The sequence below is a fragment of the Microtus oregoni genome, unplaced genomic scaffold (assembly GCF_018167655.1).
Source record: "Microtus oregoni isolate MIOR12 unplaced genomic scaffold, Mior012 000012F_ref0000307, whole genome shotgun sequence".
NCBI classification, from domain to species: domain Eukaryota; kingdom Metazoa; phylum Chordata; class Mammalia; order Rodentia; family Cricetidae; genus Microtus; species Microtus oregoni.
In genome coordinates, this window is record NW_024543071.1 from 14,494,669 (window position 1) to 14,511,173 (window position 16,505).

Below are 16,505 nucleotides of genomic sequence, written 5' to 3' on the forward strand. Positions count from 1 at the left end.
TGCTTCTGCAGATATGTTTAATGCACTTAGATTACACAGAGGAAGAGGGATAAGTGGGAACAAAATCTAAGTGAGTCACTCAAAAATTCTTACAAAAGTCCTGAGCCAGCTGTAGCCCCAGGAGCCGAGTCGCCTCTGACATTAAAAACTAATATAAAAATGTACAAAAGTCTGCGCATTGCAACATTTAGGATCTTTGTACAAAAGAAGGGGTCTCCTTACAGGGCTCCTGACTTGTAACAGGGACCCAGACACCTCACCTGGCACCGAGATCATGGAAGCCAGAGAGGGAAGACCAAGTTAAAAAAATACAGTTCAGGGAGTAATGGGCTGGTCCGCCCCATAGGGGCACAAACTTCAGGCTCTCTCCCTGCTCTTGACTCAATTTCAAAACTCAGTCCCAGGACACAGGGTCTGGACTGCAGATATCCTGGTCCTTATAGGCTCCCCAAGGCCTCCACAAGCCCTGTTGCAGCTGTCACACTTAGAAGAGGAAAACATTGTTCCCCAGCATGGCAGCCGGCATTGCCACCCTCGGTGGCCTACACGGGCCTGGGGAAGTGTTAGTTAATTAACAGGAGGGCAAAGGTCCTTCCTTTCAGAAGCTCTGGTCCTGAGGACCTAGAAGGTCAAAGGATGGGAACAGCCTGGAGGAAGTCTGCAGAAGAGGGAGGACATGATGGGACACATTCCCGAACCCCTCCTCAGGATGGGTTAACAGCCTCATTAGGCTATAGAGAGGGAAGGAAAGGGCCCCCATCATGGTGAGCCTTGCTCCATCCGTGTTAGGGTCTCTCCTTCCCAAGCAGCAGCCTAATGGCGAACCTGTTCCCTGAGATCCCTCTGGAAGAAACTGGAGCCCAAGGGAAAGGAGGCCTGGTCACCCCAGGCTGAGAGCCTGCTGCGCTAAGCTAAGGGAGCTTAGCGAGGGAGACCTGGCCCCAGCAGGATTGTAGACATTCCTGAGGTTCTTGACAGGATGGGGGCAGGAGAGACCTCAGGCCCTGGAGACATCTCATTTGGAGCTTATCTGGCATTCCCTGTTCCTTAAGAATGGGGCCACCAAGCAGGTGGTGGCAAAGACCTTGCAGGCCTAGGGCAAGCAGTTGACCAGGAGTCTCACATAGCTTGCATTCTTGCCCCCAAGCCAGGCTAAGGGAGGGCAGAATGCAGCAGTGGGTCCTTAGGTAGGTCTCCGGGAGAATGGGGGAAGGGAACCTTTACCACACTGGGTAAGACAGCAAGAGATAGAGGCAAACTGAGAGCATCTCTTGGCCTATAAACTTTCAGAAGACAAGAGCTTTAAAAAGGTAAGGTTGGAAGTGTCCTTGTGGAAAAGTCCCACTGGGCGGTGGTGGAACACACCTTTAATCCCAGCACTCGGGAGGCAGAGGCAGGAGGATCTCTGTGAGTTCGAGGCCAGCCTGGTCTACAAGAGCTAGTTCAGTTCCAGGACAGGCTCCAAAAGCTACAGAGAAACCCTGTCTCGAAAAACCAAAAAAATTAGAAAAGGAAAAGTCCCAGGGCAGCATGGTGTCTGCTCCAGAGAGGCTTGAATCCTAGCTGGTGGGGGCCTGCAGCCAGTGGCTCCAGATGGGTCTGCCCCCAAGTGCTGGCCTTGGAGCTAACTGCTTAGATTTGGGCTATGTAGAAGGGGCCTTCCTTGAAAGGGTAATTCCTGCTCCCTCCAGCCCCTGGGAGCAACTCTTTGGCTGCTGACCTCTGGGCCTCCTGGGGCACCCTGGGGCACCCTGGCAGTACCCATTAGACGTGGTGGAAGCAGAGTGGTGGAACTCTGGCAAGGTCCCTGACAGAAAAAAATGTCTTTCCTTTGGAGAGATCAGAACTTAAAGAATGAAGAAGCTGGGTGGCCAGCTAGGTCTACAGAGTGAGTTCCAGCACAGACAGGGGCTGTTACACAGAGAAACCCTGTTTCAGCATGGCCAAAGACAGGCTGGCTCCTGGGAGGCGTAGAGATCTACAGTTCTGGGGTGAGAGAATGATCCCCACACAAGGGGCCAGGCTATAGGAAAAGGCAACAATGAGATGAGAGGTGAGTAAGGAAGGGATGTGGGAAGGATGGGGTCACAGAGAGCAGCCAGCAAAATGACAGCAAAGGGACCTTGAGAGGCTGATTCTTCAGTTTTTAATAAGCTTGAGTCCCACAGCCCAGGGGGCTGGGAATGCAGGGGACAGGGGACTCAAAGAGCTGGAGGTCCTGAGGAGCAGGACGAGGAGGCAATGGGCTCTACCCTCTCCTTGGCGGGCCTGGCTGGGTACAAAAGGACTGAAAGACATAGCTAGGACCATCATTCCATGTTCTTGAGTCCCTAAAGTCCCCACAGCCTTGCAGAAGCCTAGTTTATTTGGAAGGCAGTGGCACCCCTTCTAGGCCATGGCATATCTGGCCCCAGGCAGGGCTGCGCAGAGACTGTGTCAGCTGTTCCCTATCCCAGGTTCCTCCAGGGCTCAGAGCTGACAGGCAGCACCAGGCACCTTCTTGGGCAGATGGTGTGGGGGAGGCAGAGCCCCCAGACCCCTGTCTAAGAGAATGATGAAGTTCATCTAGGAATGAAGTCCTGTTTAAAAACCTCTATGTACATGGCTTCTGGGCCATCTCTGCTGAGCAATAAAAATACCATCCGGTTTCCACAACAGACTAAGGAAGGCAAAAACAATCGTGAAGGAGCAATCATTCCACAGGCTGGAGCAGCCTGACCGCAAAGGCTCGCTGGGGTCCACAAGTGTGCTCTGCACACCTGGCTGTGTGACAAGGATGTCCTTCCCCGTAGCACAGCAGTCAAACCTGTGGCAGCAGCAGGTGGGTGGGGACCTCTACAGCTGCAGCCTCACTCACTGGCATGCAGGACAGGGGTCTGGTCACATGGGCTTGGCAGCTGGGAGTGAGGCCCCTGAGCTGGAGGTGAGGTGGGGCCTGTGGTAGGTGCAGCACTTGGCAGTCATCCTCACCCTTGTCCTTTTATTCACGCGAGTCTCCTTTACACTGCTGTCACACTGAAGTCACTGGGTTGGCCCTCGTGGGGCCTAGCCCAGGCTAGTGCAGCGGGCTGTCGAACACCACGTCGGGGAGGATGGAGACTTTGAGCTTCTTTTCAGGCCAGCTGTACTCTTTTGGAAGTTTAAACTGCAGAGGGGGCAAGCACAGAGCCCAAGTGTTCTGGTTAGCAAACTCCATTCCCTTCTAAGACAGTACCTACAGAGAGGCAGAAACTGGCCCAGACCTGTCCCTAGGATGCTGGGGACAAGACAGGCTATTGAAGATCTCTCAAATGCTAGCCCAGGGTGTGCGTGCATGTGTGCGTGCGTGTGTTGTGTGTGTGTGTGTGTGTGTGTGTGTATACAGGAACAAGTGCTTGAGGCTGGTCCAGGTGCTCCTATCCTCCCACACAGCCAGGGCGCTACAGACTGGAGAGGACGTGTCTTCCTAGTTCTTTGATTGTGTAGACCTCCCTGGGCTCTTTTCCTAGGTTCTGCCTCCAGCCACAAGCATGCGAGGAATCTGCTCCCTGAGGCCCTAGGGCTGGAGGTTAGGGGACCCAGCAGGGAGTAGAGGTCTGTCACAGTCGTGGGCTCTCTTTCTGAGGCTGTTGTGGGAAGGAATCTAGAACCTGTCCTCCAGAGCTGGGTCAAAGGGTCAACAAAGAAGGAGGCTGTAGCTCAGCCCCCCCCCCCCATGTGACCCTGCTGGGATATAGCCTGTCCTAGGAAGTACTTTCTCAGAAGCAGAAATCCTTCACTACCTACTGCCCCTTCACCCTGCTTCCCAGAGTTCGTTGCTCAGAGTGATCCCAGATGAGAGCCAAGGTCTTCCACATCCAAAATCAATGGCAGCCTGACTGTTTTATTTCTCTCACTTACCTGGGCCTTCTGTTTGTGAAAAGGGAGGAGCTGACTTCTTATTCCTCTGGGTTCTAGAACTTTCATGTAGCTTAGCACACAGCTGGTGCTCAATAAATTCTTTCTGACTTGGGGTTAGCACAGGAGCTCTCGGAGCCCCCACTGTCTTGGGGCTGGGCTGGGCTGCAAGTCAGGGCCAGCAGGGCAGAATCATGATCCAGCCTGCCTGGAGCGGGGCTGGGGGTGGACAAACTAACACTTCCTGGCCGGCTCCCTCTGCCCTCCCTCTCATGGGGGACTGAAGACCCAGGACAGAGTGGAGACTGGGCAGGGTGTGGGGATAGCCTCTGGATAGGAGAGCAGAAAGGGAAGTCATTTTTAGTGACCTACTTTCTGAAGCTCCCCTTGGCTCCTGTCTCTCTTGCCTGGACTGTCCCCTCCCGCCCACTAAGCACCCAAGCTCAGAGTAGCAGCTTGGCATAATGCCATTGCAGTGTGACAAGACCTCCGGAAGCCCTGGGCAGCTAGCTTTGACCTGAATGAATGGGGGAGCAAGGCCTCTGAGGCAGCAACTTGTAGGGGTGACTGGCCGGCATGGATTGGGTGCTAGATAACCTTGGAATACATAAATGAATTAATCGATCAAGCTGGATCCCTGGAGTGGGGACAGGGAAGACATGGCTCTATTGGGGTGACCAACTCTGAGGAGTTTCTATTTATCCTGAGTTTCTGGGACAGCCGACCCCTGGGTGCTCCTGCCTGGCCTCTAGGAAGTAAGGGAGCTAGCACATTAGGACAAAGGGAGGGAAGGGTCAGGCTCTGCCACAGGCAGCTCGGGGAGGGGGGAGGGCAAGAAGGTCCTCCAGGGGCCTGGGAAGCTTGCTAATGTTTCACTACCCCATGGAGCACTAGGGCCAGCAAGGCTTGCCTGTCTGCTGCCTGGGTGCTGCTTAGTAGGAGACAGCAGGAGAAGGGACTTTCCAGGATGAGGTAAGTCCTTGCAAATGAGGAGGCCAGGAACAAGGAAGAAAAACAGAAGGGATTATGGACTCCATTCCTGTACCCCAGAGAAGAAGCCAAGGGGAGGCATAACCCACCTGGCCTGCCAGTTCCTCAGGCTTTGAGCTAGCCAAGAAGAGGCTGAGAGAGGCAAGCTATAGCTGGAGAAGGAAGGGAGTGTGGCTCTTGGGTGGCCCCAAGGCAAGAGCAGGAGTCCCCTTCTGCCCACTAGAACTCCCCAGTGGAATGTTCTCTGGCAGCAGACATGGGCTTTCTGTTCAGAACCTGCCAGGGAACAGCAGGGGCTGGGGAGAACTCTAGCCTGAAGGCCCTGGCTGCTTCTTCAATGAGGTTCTCAAGAGCTGGCAATTCAGACAGTTTGCTGGGTGTCCTCACAAGGGTGGGGGTGGGGCAGAGGTGGTTCATGGAAACGGAAGAAAAATAAAGTCATTGAACATTCTCAGAGTCCTCTCTACATTATCCCTGTACTTCAGAAAACAGCCCATTGAAGTGTGCACATGCTCACACACACAGGTGCGCACACACGCACACAGGTCCGTGTTCTCAAGCCCAGGACCCCTCTCTGAGTGAGAAACCAAACAGGCTTACTTCCTCCGGAGAAGTCAGATCTTCCAAGTCCTCCAACATTTTCTCTACAAATTCTTCCGTCAACAGAATCTGGGAAAGAAAGCAAAAGGCAGGTTTTTGTTTGAAAAAAAACAACAACAACAACAAAAAAAACCCAAAAACTATATACAGCCCTTTTGCCAACTGCCAAGTTAGGGAAGTTTCTATTCGCTATGGAGGAGGGATGGCCCACTGATCGGTGCTAGGGACAGAGGGAAGTACTTCAGGCCTTTGGAAAAAAAAATTGCGCGCTCTCAATGCCTTCCCCCCACCCCCTCCTGCTTGTGCCATAGACTAGAGAAGGGCGGCGAGGTGGGGGTGTGGCAGTAGAGAAAGGGATGGCATCTGAAAGATGGCAGTGCTGGCCTCGGAAGGGAACTGGAAGGCAGCAGACACCCACTTCTTTGGGCTGTGTGGTTTTCTGGACGTTGCAGGGCAAAGGAGAGGGACAGGAAAGCCCAAGGCCATAGGAGAGCCACTGCCAAGGTCCTTGCCTGATCAGGCTCAAGTGTTCCCACCCACTTCTCCCAACCATGTAGGACAAAAGGAATCTGTTTGACTTGGGAATACAAGCCCTGTCTGGGATTCAGATGCACCCTAGTGTTGGAGCATAAGCCTGGGTTCAATCCCTACCACTGGGGGATGGGGATAGCAGATAAAAACCAAGAGAAAAAAATCTGAGCTGCAGAATAAGCTGCCTGCCCCTTCACAGAGGGGGCTGGGACTTAGAATTTCCCTTTCCAGCCACAGGGTCATGTCTCAGGATGTCCCTGCAGGCCCCAGTCAGCAGCTATGTTGACTTCTGAGACACCTCCTCTCTGAGTGTCTCCATCTCCCCCACTCCACTGCTTTTTCTGATGCCTGGTACCACAAGGTTTGATGACCAAGACCGTCTAGCACCACTCTTTGCAGGAATAACCACTATGCCCTAAGCAAGTTTTCTCAGCTAATGGGAACATCCACAGCAACTCAGAGTTCTGTCAAGCCTTCTCAACTTATGGCTCTCTCAGACAGATCTGCTGGTCCAGGCTGAGCTCATCCATGCTCTCCTTGCAGACCCAGGCCTTTCTACTCCATCCTTCCTGCCCTGCTCTATAGGAGCTCTCCACTTCTCTGGAGGACGTTGTGCAGTGCACAGAGGAAGAAGAGTAAAAGGATGCAAAGCCAACTGAAAGGCTCCTTTCAGAGAAACCCTCCCTTTCAGAAGGTTGGGAAAATACCCATGAAGTTTCCCTTGGGACTTGATCAGTTTGTAAGGGCAGGGGTTTCTGTTTTGTGACATGAGGTGAAGTGACAAGTAAACTGATGGCGTGGTGGTGGCGAGTGAGAAGGAAAAGCTCTAACCTACCAGACACTATGCTGACTGTTCACACCTGATCTCATTCAGTCTCCTTCCAGATGGGGAAACTGAGGCACCTGCCCTGTGGGCCAAAGTAAGACCATATATCATGTCTTGGCCTGGACCCTGCTGTTTAGATTCTTAGATGGAGGACACTGACTCACACATTCATTCCTCTTGGGCAAGCAAGCCTGTTTCCCACCCAACCAGCAGCTCCTAGAGGAACAGACCCGCTTCCCAAAACAGGGTCAAACAGCTCTGACTGAGAATAATGAGGGAAAGACACGGAGGGACAGAGAAGAGAGAGGACACACACACACACACACACACACACACACACACAGAGAGAGAGAGAGAGAGAGAGAGGCGCAAATAGTATCCAGGGGAGTGTCCATCCAAAGCACTTATTCCTTTCCTCCTCCAAGCTCCCCAGAGGGGGTTGGCTGGCTCTTTCTAGCCTGTCTGGCACTTTCTGGTTTTTGGCCTCATCCAGTCACACCTGGCCTTCCGTCCTGGAGTTTGAGCCCTCCTCCTCTTACCCCATGGGTCCCCTCCCCCCAGCCGAGTTTCTCCACTGGTTATCACCAGTCTGCTTGAGTAATATAAAGTCACATTCATATTTTCGGCATTTCCGGGGCTTCTTGCCATCTCTGAAACGCTAGCACAAGCACAGCTCAAACCCAGTCATATTACAATGACTCCAGTCCTGGCCGGGTTGGGTTTCTTTCTTTCTTTTTTTTTAATATTTTTTTATGATTTATTTAACTTTATTTTATGTGCATTGGAGTGAAGGTGTCAGATCCCCCACAACTGGATCTTCAGACAGTTGTGAGCTGCCATGTGGGTGCTGGGAATTGAACCCGGGTCCTCTGGAAGAGCAGTCAGTGCTCTTAACCACTGAGCCATTTCTCCAGCCCCCATGGGTTGGGTTTATTTCTAACCCATAAATAATCCACAGGGAGGGTCTTTCTCCAGAATGGTAACCAGGTCTGGAACTAGGGTAAAATGGGGTGGGGGAGGGCTTCCAAGAACCGTGGCCACCCAAGGAGACTCCCAAGGGTGTTTTTCAACAACAGGAAGGTGAGGCCACCAACAGTCCAGTCCTAAGCCAGCGCCTCTGTCAAAGGTCTGCACTGCTGAGTTATGGAGGGGAAGCTTTCAGCAGAGTGTGGCACCATCTGTGTGTGTGGACTTAATTTTGTACTCTGTTGGGGGAGGGGATGACAAGACCCCCAAACGGGGACAAATCCTAGCTGTCCATTTTCACTTTTGATGATTTGCTGGTTTCTGCTGGAAACCACCTTGTTTTAAAAGAATTAAAGGGGAAAAATTATACATGAGATCCACATGATATTAAGGGTGACATTCTCGGCAAAGAAACACGACAGACTGTCATAGCTCCAGGCACCTGATTTAATTTCCTTTGGGAGTAAAACCTTAGAAGCTTGGACTGAACAAACAGGCCCTGTTCTCTGCAGATTTCAGAGCTGGAGCTGAGAATGTTAACAGATTTTATCGACAGGATACTGGAGATAGGCAGCTATGATGGAGCAGCTCCCGGGAGCTCTCCCTGGGAACAGACTCGCTGTTGTGATGCCACTGTGGGAAAAGCCTGTGCAGGGCTAGGGCTTGGAGCTCCTGAGGCTCACCGTCTCCCTGAAGCGACCAGCCTCTGCCACAGTAATACAGGACAGTGGAAATAACCAATCACAGGGGCAGTACCTGCCTTGTGTGCAGGCTCTGTACTAAGTGCTGCCCTGCATCTCCTCACTGATCCTGTGATGGTTTGCACAGGCCGTGACTCTAGTTCCCAGTGTGCAGATGACTGGCTCCTGAGGAGAAGACAGTCTTCTTGGCTTTAGAGCAATGCCTGCCTGCCTGCCTGCCTGCCTGGGTGATGGAGCATGCTCTTTTCCTGTTTGGGGAAGGTGCATCGACTCTAAAGGTATGTATACTCAGGTATACAAGGTATATGGAGGTAATGGTCACTTCTACCAATGGCCTGAAGAACAGCACCCTCAAGCCCAGCCAGGAGTATGTGTATTCTCATTTCAATAGGGCTAGACACCGAGCATCACAAACACACTGCTGCTAACAACAAATAACAGAGCGTGCAGGCTAATTAGAAAGGAAAGCATGCTATGGACCACTGAGCCGTCCTTTTTTTTTTTTTTTAATGTTTTGAGACAGGGTCTCTCTATTTAGACCCAGCTGTCCTGGAACTCCCTGTGCAAGCCAGACTAGTCTCAAACTCACAGAGACTCTCCTGCCTCTCCCTCCTGAGCACGGGGCGCCACACCTCACTCTGAGTCTACAAATTTCAACAGTTCCTCCAGCCCAGAATAGAGTGGCAGAAATAATGACAAATCATTACAGCGATCACTGCACTCTGTCATCCATGCATGCATGAAGAACTGGGACAAAACACTGAGGAGTATGTACAAATAGTCCTTGGAGGGAGGGGATGCTCTAATGATAGAGGAAAGGCCCCTGGACCAATCTGAGTGACACACTCCCCTGAAGGGCTCTGGAGAATGTGGCGCTGCTGGGCTACGCACTCCCTAGATCACCAAGGGGATGCAAAAACACCAGCATTTTCACAACTCTCCAAGAGATCACACTGGGAGGAAGTACAAGGAAAGAGGCCCAGAGGAGGAGTGGGCACAGGGTAAATTAACAGTGGCTGCAGCTCCACCACTATTTGACCGACTGAGGGATTGGAATCTAGGCTCGGCTGGTAGATCACTCCAGTGGGCACACGTCATAGGCCACGAGAGGTACATACAGTCAGATAGCCTGGCTTGGTGGTGGTGAGAAAGGACTGTCAACAACCTCTCAATTCTCCAGGTTCCAACAAGTTCCAGAAAGGAACCTGAAAAACGATCTTTTGTCAGTGCCTGCCCTGGGCAGGCCTGGCTGCGCTGCAGGCAGGGGTTAGAAGGCTACAAATCTGACACTCATTCCAAGGTCTGTGGTCAACGGATGTCTGAGCGGCTGACAATGCCATTCCTTCCCTTCAGTACGATGACAATCCACACTTTGTCTTGGGCCTTGTTTGCTCCTTGTGTTGACACGCTATTCTGCTTCCCAGCAAGTTTGGCTTTCTTTCCCTCCCTTTCCTTTTCTCCAGGAAGGAAATGTGCTCTTTAGAGACCGGCCTGCCAAAGAGCAGCTCTGGCGCCCTCGATGGCAGTGAAGTGGGGACTCGCAAGGGCTCGGGTCTGCTGTTCCCCTTTCCCCCATCTCAGGCAGACAAAGGCCAGCTAATAGCCTGTGGACACTCCCGTGCTGGGAGGGGCAGAGGCATGTGCTTGGGAGGGGGGCACCCACTCATTTCCTGCTCTGGGTGGGTGGTGAGAAGTTGGCTTTGGTGGCCAGAAGCAGGCTTGGACTCCAGCTGTTGACACAGCAGGGAATTACTGTTGCTCTAAACCTTAACAGGCCCAGGACTCGACAATGAGGTCTGGAGACAGCCCAAGCCAAAGTCTCCAAAGGAGGCAGGTATAGCCAGGCCCACCAGCAGGAGAAATGGTAGGCATCAGAAAGGGGGTACCAGGAGCTGGGGACTCCTAGGCTGCCCACTATAAAGAATCCAAAAGGGTGCATGGGAACAGGAGGACACAGGACCTTGGCTGAAGGAGTATGGGGAGCCTGTTTCTGGGTTGGGTAGAGTTTAGCAGTGGTTTCCCAGCTGGGAACATCAGACCCCACTGGGAACAGCTGTGAGGTGTCTTCTCCCAAGCCAGAGACCTCCCATTGGGCCGGTGGGGAGTGGCTGGGACTAAGGGCGCCACCTGGGTGAGTTGTCAGACACCACACAGCTGAGAAAGCATTGCAGGGCCTAAAAAAAAAATAATCTCGTGTTTGGTGATCTGCCCTCTCTGTGACCTCTGGGACTGAAGCTTCCCTCCTTCAGACTGCCCTGCCTAGGAATGGATGACTGAACAGACTCAGTGCTGGGCAGGGCTCTGCTCACAAGATTGACAGTTCAGGACAACAGGCCAAGGGAGAAGCATGCCACAGTCCCCCGTGAGCAGGCCTGCTTCAGGGTCTGGAGACTTCTCATGAAGCTCTGGACTTGGCTTTCAGGTTCTCTAATCTTAAGGGTGACACAGGCAGGATGGATGCAGCCAGGTCTCTGCTCTGGAAAGAGTATAGGCTCAAGCCAATTCCTGCCCCTGCAGCAATTCCTGATGTGTGAGTTTCCAACTATACTTGCCCGCCTCTTCTTCAGGTCTTGGGTCCTGACTTCCCCAGGCCTGGGTCTCTCTGAGGTGGTAGAAAGTGGGGGAGCAGGTGGCAGCCTGGGATGGGGTGGGTACAGAAGCCTGTCTGAGGCCATCCCACTAGGGCGGAAAAGGACTCTGGCACTCCGGCTTTCCCTTTTTCTCTCAGTCATCCTTTCTCAGCACAGGGAGAATGTCTTCCCTTCCCTCAGAGATAGCAGGTCTGGGCTGGCAGCCAGAACAAGGTGCCAAGGCTGGGAGTGAGCACTCTAAAGGCTCTGAAGGCTGATGCAAGGCAGTCTCCCTGCCCCTCCCACTTCAGCTGTGACCCACAGGGACAGTTCAAGCAGCAACTTAGGTCTCTCTGTCCTATGCCTACTGCTTTCAGTCACCCCTGCTCCTCTGCCATCAGTAGGCCTGGACACACAAGGGCACACAAGGCTCAAAGAGACACCTCAGACCCTGTGAGTGAGTGGCAGAGGCGTGTAGGGAGCAGGGGCAGGTCTGTGGGTGTTGAGTTCTCTCTCCAAACAGGCCTGGGCCTCTTCTTGGCACAGCGGGGCTTGATCTGTGACTGAATGGAACCTCAGGTCCTACAGACTCCTAGGGAGACAGCTGGTCCTTGCGAGGCAACCTAGAGGCCCACAAGTTATGACAAGCCCAGTTCCCACAAGCTGGGGAGCTGTCTATGACCACAGAGGCAAGACCCTAAAGGGAAAATCAGGCTAGCAGACAGATGCAGAAAATGCTGACTGCTCTCAGGCAGAGAGGAAGCTGATGTGGGTGTTGGCTTCACTGCTGAGAACCCGGCTGGCTGGGGCAGGTCAGATGGAGAGTTTCCCAGGGCTCCTTGCAAAGAGCCTGAGAAACCACTCGGTGATCAAGGGTGCGTGCTTGGAGGGCGGGACCTGAGCCAGCCTTCCCAGAGCTCTCCTGAGGACGGCCCATGGTGGACCACACTAATGAGCCCGTAACAGGCCTTTGATTAAGCAGTCCCAGCACAGCAACTTGATTGAAACATGCCGAGGCCAGCAACTCGTTCCCACCGCTCCCTGGTTCCCTGGGCAACAGCTCACAGGAGGGGACCCAAGTGCTGGGAGGCAGCGGGTGCCCAATGCCCCAACTCACTGGGGGGCTTCCATGTGTCAGGGAGGGGGGTCGCCAAGAGCAGGAACACTAGTAGCCAGGGGATTAAGAACTTGGGGGTGCAGGAAGCTTCCTTCCAGAAGACTGAGGAGTGCCAGATAACTGTTGAATCTTCTGGGGGCCCGGGTTCCTAAGCAGGCAGAAAGCCAGAGATGCTGTCCACCTCAGCCCTCAGGGTGGGAAGATGCTCTACAAGAGATGACAGAATAAAAGGGCAGACACTCTTCTTTAGTCTAGGGAGACTCCAGTTCCTAATTCCCTCCAAATGTGCTTGAACTGCAGACGCACACATTCATGAACTCCCAGGACACTTCTGCTGAGACCTGCTGGCATGGCATCATCCACTGGAATGATGATCTGTGGACGCTGTATGGCTGGGGTCACCTGTGGGGATCCCCATCTCCCAGCTCCATACTAGTCTGTCTGGTTGTCAGTAGAGATGGGTGGCAGCTTGGGACATGGCTAGGGATGGGAGGTATGGGAGGTATGGGAGGCCGTTTCTACTAGTACCGGGCTCATTTCAAATGTTACACTTTGGAGCTTTTGCTACAGTAACTACCAACACCACACAGACAGAAATCTAATGTTACCAAGTGGGACTTTTAAAATGTATTTATAACTTTATGGTTCAAAGTAATTTTGTTATGAAACAATGTAATAACAACAGTGGAAAAAGGCAAGATAATTTATGGAACACAATATCCCTAAAGCACTAGCTCCCATTCCTACCTCTGGGCTTAGAGTGGTTGGTAGTCTTTGTTTGCTGTTTGTTTTAATTAAGGGTTAGGACTTTGGTGGGGGCAGGGAGGAGGTTGTTATGAGGAAGGAGAGCATCAGCTGCAAGTAGACACACACAGACAAAAACATACCATTTAAGACCCCAGACTGCACCCACAAAGCCAGTGTAATTCTCTTCCTTTTTACTGTAATTCCCCCATGCTTTCTCTAACACATCACAAACAAAGCTTGGTTACCTTTTGAATGGAGGTCAGATTCTCTTTCTGCAGCCCCGAATCCCTTTCTTTTTTCTTTTTTTTAGATAGGGTCTCACTTTGTAGCCCTAGCTGTCCTAGAACTCTCTCTGTAGGGCAGGATGGCCTCAAATTCATAGACATCCCCCTGCCTCTGCCTCCCAAGTGCTGGGATTAAAGGTGTGCATTAACACATCTGGCCCTGCTTCCTTTTCTTGATATTCTTGTGAAAGGAGGTAAATTGCTTTTCTCCTACTCCAAAACACAGCCAAAAGCAAAGAAAAAAAAGCATAGCAGACCAGGCCAGTGACCCTTAGAGCCCTGGCAGGGTAGGCACTGGAAAGAGGCTGATGGTTCTTAGCCCCAAGCACGGTACTCAGCATCAGCTCTGATCCTTGCTCCAATCAGGAGAGCACAATCACAGAACGCCATCAGGTTCTGCTCAATAGTTTCTATCAGGAGCTCATGGGGTAGCTCTGATCACTGTGGCCTGCCTAGTGTGGCCACCGAGTTCACTCCTATGCATTTTGGAGAGGTTTCCATATAGTCACCATATAGTCCATATAGGGTGGCATCCACACGTTGTTCACCCTCCAATGTCCTGTATCTTGATTTCCCAGGGTAGGAGATGTTTCTACTCCTCGCACCTGGATTTCCACTGTCATCAGTGGTTGCACCAATGGCCAGAAGAGAAACTCGCATCAGAGGATGGGAAGAAGGTCAGGAAGTGCCCCTGGAGCTGTGAAGACAGCAGCAGCACCCATTCTCCATAACCACACACAGAGCTCAGGTTCTGAATCCAAGAGGCAGCTCCCAGCCCAGGATGGGTGCCATAAGGAGCTGCCCTCGGAGGGAGGGTAGGCAGCAGGTGAAGAGCCAAGGGGGAAAAAAAGGAAAAAAGGATGCTTCTCACTTGTAACCAGGGTCCATGAGCTGCGTAAGGATGTTCCTCAGTGGCAAAGGCGCCTTCCACTCCAGTGGACACAAATGTGATGGCCATGTCACCTGTGATACTCTTGTAGGTAAAGTGCCGGCCATGCAGGAGTCTGCCCCTGGGGATGGGAACATGGAGACAGTGGGGATCTGGGCCCAAAAACACAGTCCCTAGTCAAGGTGCTGGGGCTACAGAACAAAGTTCCCTGAGGCAGAGTGCCTGGCCAGTGCCTCCCGAGGGCCCAGTTGCCCACTAACAGGACTTTAACCAAACATGTTCACTGAAGCACTGTAGCACACTAGCGAAAGGCACCACCTTTATATGCTAATGGCATCTTTCCGAGAGTCTCTAGCCAGTGGACACTCTGGGCTCTGACACAAGGGCCTCAGGGCAGGTGAGAACATCGAGGCTAAGGAGGGATGCTAGCAGTGTGCCAGCATCATGTCCTGAGCGAAGGAGGACTCATGCCTCCCAGTGGGGCACTTCTGTGCCCGTGCAGGAACTTCCACTTGTTCCTGGGCTTTCCTGTAACATTTAAGCAGTTATCCTAGAGGAAATGAGTAAATCTTTAAAATCACAAAAACAAAACAAAAGTCTGAAGCCAAGCAGGGTGACTGCAAGAAGACACCATGTATCCCCAGACTGGAAATATACTTGGAGGAAGGGCAGGCAGTGGCAACCAATGGGCAGGAATGCCAAGTGGCAAAGGAGGCAAAACCAGCTCTTTGCATTCTCAGGCTGCTTTGGATTAACCCTTCCCCAGGCTAAAAGTCCAAGCCTGTGCCCAAGCAGCTGTTAGGAGGACAGGGCTGGAGCCTAAAGCTGGACCTGGGAGGTCCTGTTCACTCAGACCACTGGATACCTTTGCCCTGCTGCTCAGAGCAGCTGGCTAAGGCTGACTCACCCCCACTTCTCCTGGCTCTTGGATCCGTGGGCAGTGTTCAAACCATGCAATTCCTTCTTCCTTGTCATTGTGCCCTCGAGTTTAGGAGGATTCTTGTTGCCTCCTGCGCTAGCAAAGTGAGGATGGAACTCCAAGGGTTTGGAGGAAGCCAGCCATAAGAGATCCAGCCTAGTGCAGTGTTCTGCATGACCTACATCCTGGTCACAAGGCGGGTGCTCTGACTCTCATAGCAGAAGAGCCACAGCTGGGCTTCTGGTCCCCCCAGGAGGCTGCTGGGCTGGCCTCTGGGTTTGTAAAGAACTGAGAGTCTTGCATGGGAAAAGCACCAAGTGAGAGGAGGTAGAGTCCAACCTATCAGAACCCTCCTGCTCCTGACAGCTCAGTACGACCTGTGTCTTAGCTTACAGGATGGCAGGGGCCATCCTAGACTCTCTTGGTCACTTGACCTCCCAAAGGGAAGCACAGCTGAAGGACACTTCCTGGACAAAAGAGTATTCTCAGCATCTACTCCCCATGGACTCTGACTTTGAAACTTCTCAGAGAACCAGAGGATAAGAAAGCCAGGTGTGGAGTCCACACCTTTAACCCCAGCTCTCAGAGGCAGAGGATCTCTGTGAGTTCAAGGCCAATCCCATTAAAACAAAATACCAACCCAGGTGACAGACCAATGGGGGATGTGCTCTATGATTCAGGGCTGCTCTAGGTTAAGAGATACAGAACAGAGCAAGTGGTGGGGGCGCACCTTTAATCCCAGCACTCAGGAGGGAGAGGCAGCTGAATCTCTGTGAGTTCAAGACCAGTCTGGTCTACAAGAGCAGGACAGGCTCCAAAGGTTACAGAGTAACCCTGTCTCAACCCCCCACCCCCAAGAAAAGAACAATCCTTCTCTAGCGACAATCTGCCAGGCCATCTGGCCTCACTACTCTGCTTAAAGACTTCTCAATCACCTGAGCTACCTACCCAGAGGCTTGGATGTGGGAGGATACTGCAGGGGCCAGTGACACAGAGTCCTGGGACAGAGCTGCCTCAGTGGCTCTCTTCCATCCAACCTGGACTCCGCTCTGGTATCAACTGCCCACAGATAGCGGTCTTGTGAAAATGGCTAGCTCAAAGCTTTAGCTGGTCTGTGCTGGGGGAAGGCAGACTGTGGAGGCTCTGAGGCCTACAGGGTATTGTGGAATGGAGTGCTTCAGTTTACCTTAGGCAGAGAGGAATGAGGGCCCCTGATTCCTGGTTAAATTTCAGATGTACGCTCTCGAGTTGTCGGGTACGGATCAGCTCGTGGGGGATAACGGCCGTGGAGCTGTCACTTTCTAAGCTGTCTTTGCGGCTCCTGTGAGGCAAGCAAGGGACAGATTAAGCACATGGGGAAAACCACTGGGAGGAGCAAATGGGGTTTTCTGGCTGAGTTCCTGGTTAGCAACTACGGTGCCTGTTAACTATGGTAACACCCTTCACTAAGCACTAGCCGAGGACCAGCAGGTGGCAAGCACTTCTCACT

General features: G+C 52.5%; 1 protein-coding gene across 2 annotated transcripts in view; it reads right to left on the reverse strand.

Moving 5' to 3' along the window:
* Positions 1-16,505, reverse strand: part of Sufu (SUFU negative regulator of hedgehog signaling) — a 100,566-nt gene continuing 84,061 nt past the window's right edge. For both annotated transcript variants that reach the window (XM_041661847.1, XM_041661846.1), the window contains exons 9-12: positions 16,203-16,337; positions 14,080-14,218; positions 5,467-5,535; positions 1-3,145 (exon numbers count right to left, since the gene is read on the reverse strand). In XM_041661847.1, the coding sequence (XP_041517781.1) occupies positions 3,056-3,145; positions 5,467-5,535; positions 14,080-14,218; positions 16,203-16,337 (433 nt within the window). In that variant the 3' untranslated portion in view covers positions 1-3,055. The remainder of the gene's footprint in view (positions 3,146-5,466; positions 5,536-14,079; positions 14,219-16,202; positions 16,338-16,505) is intronic.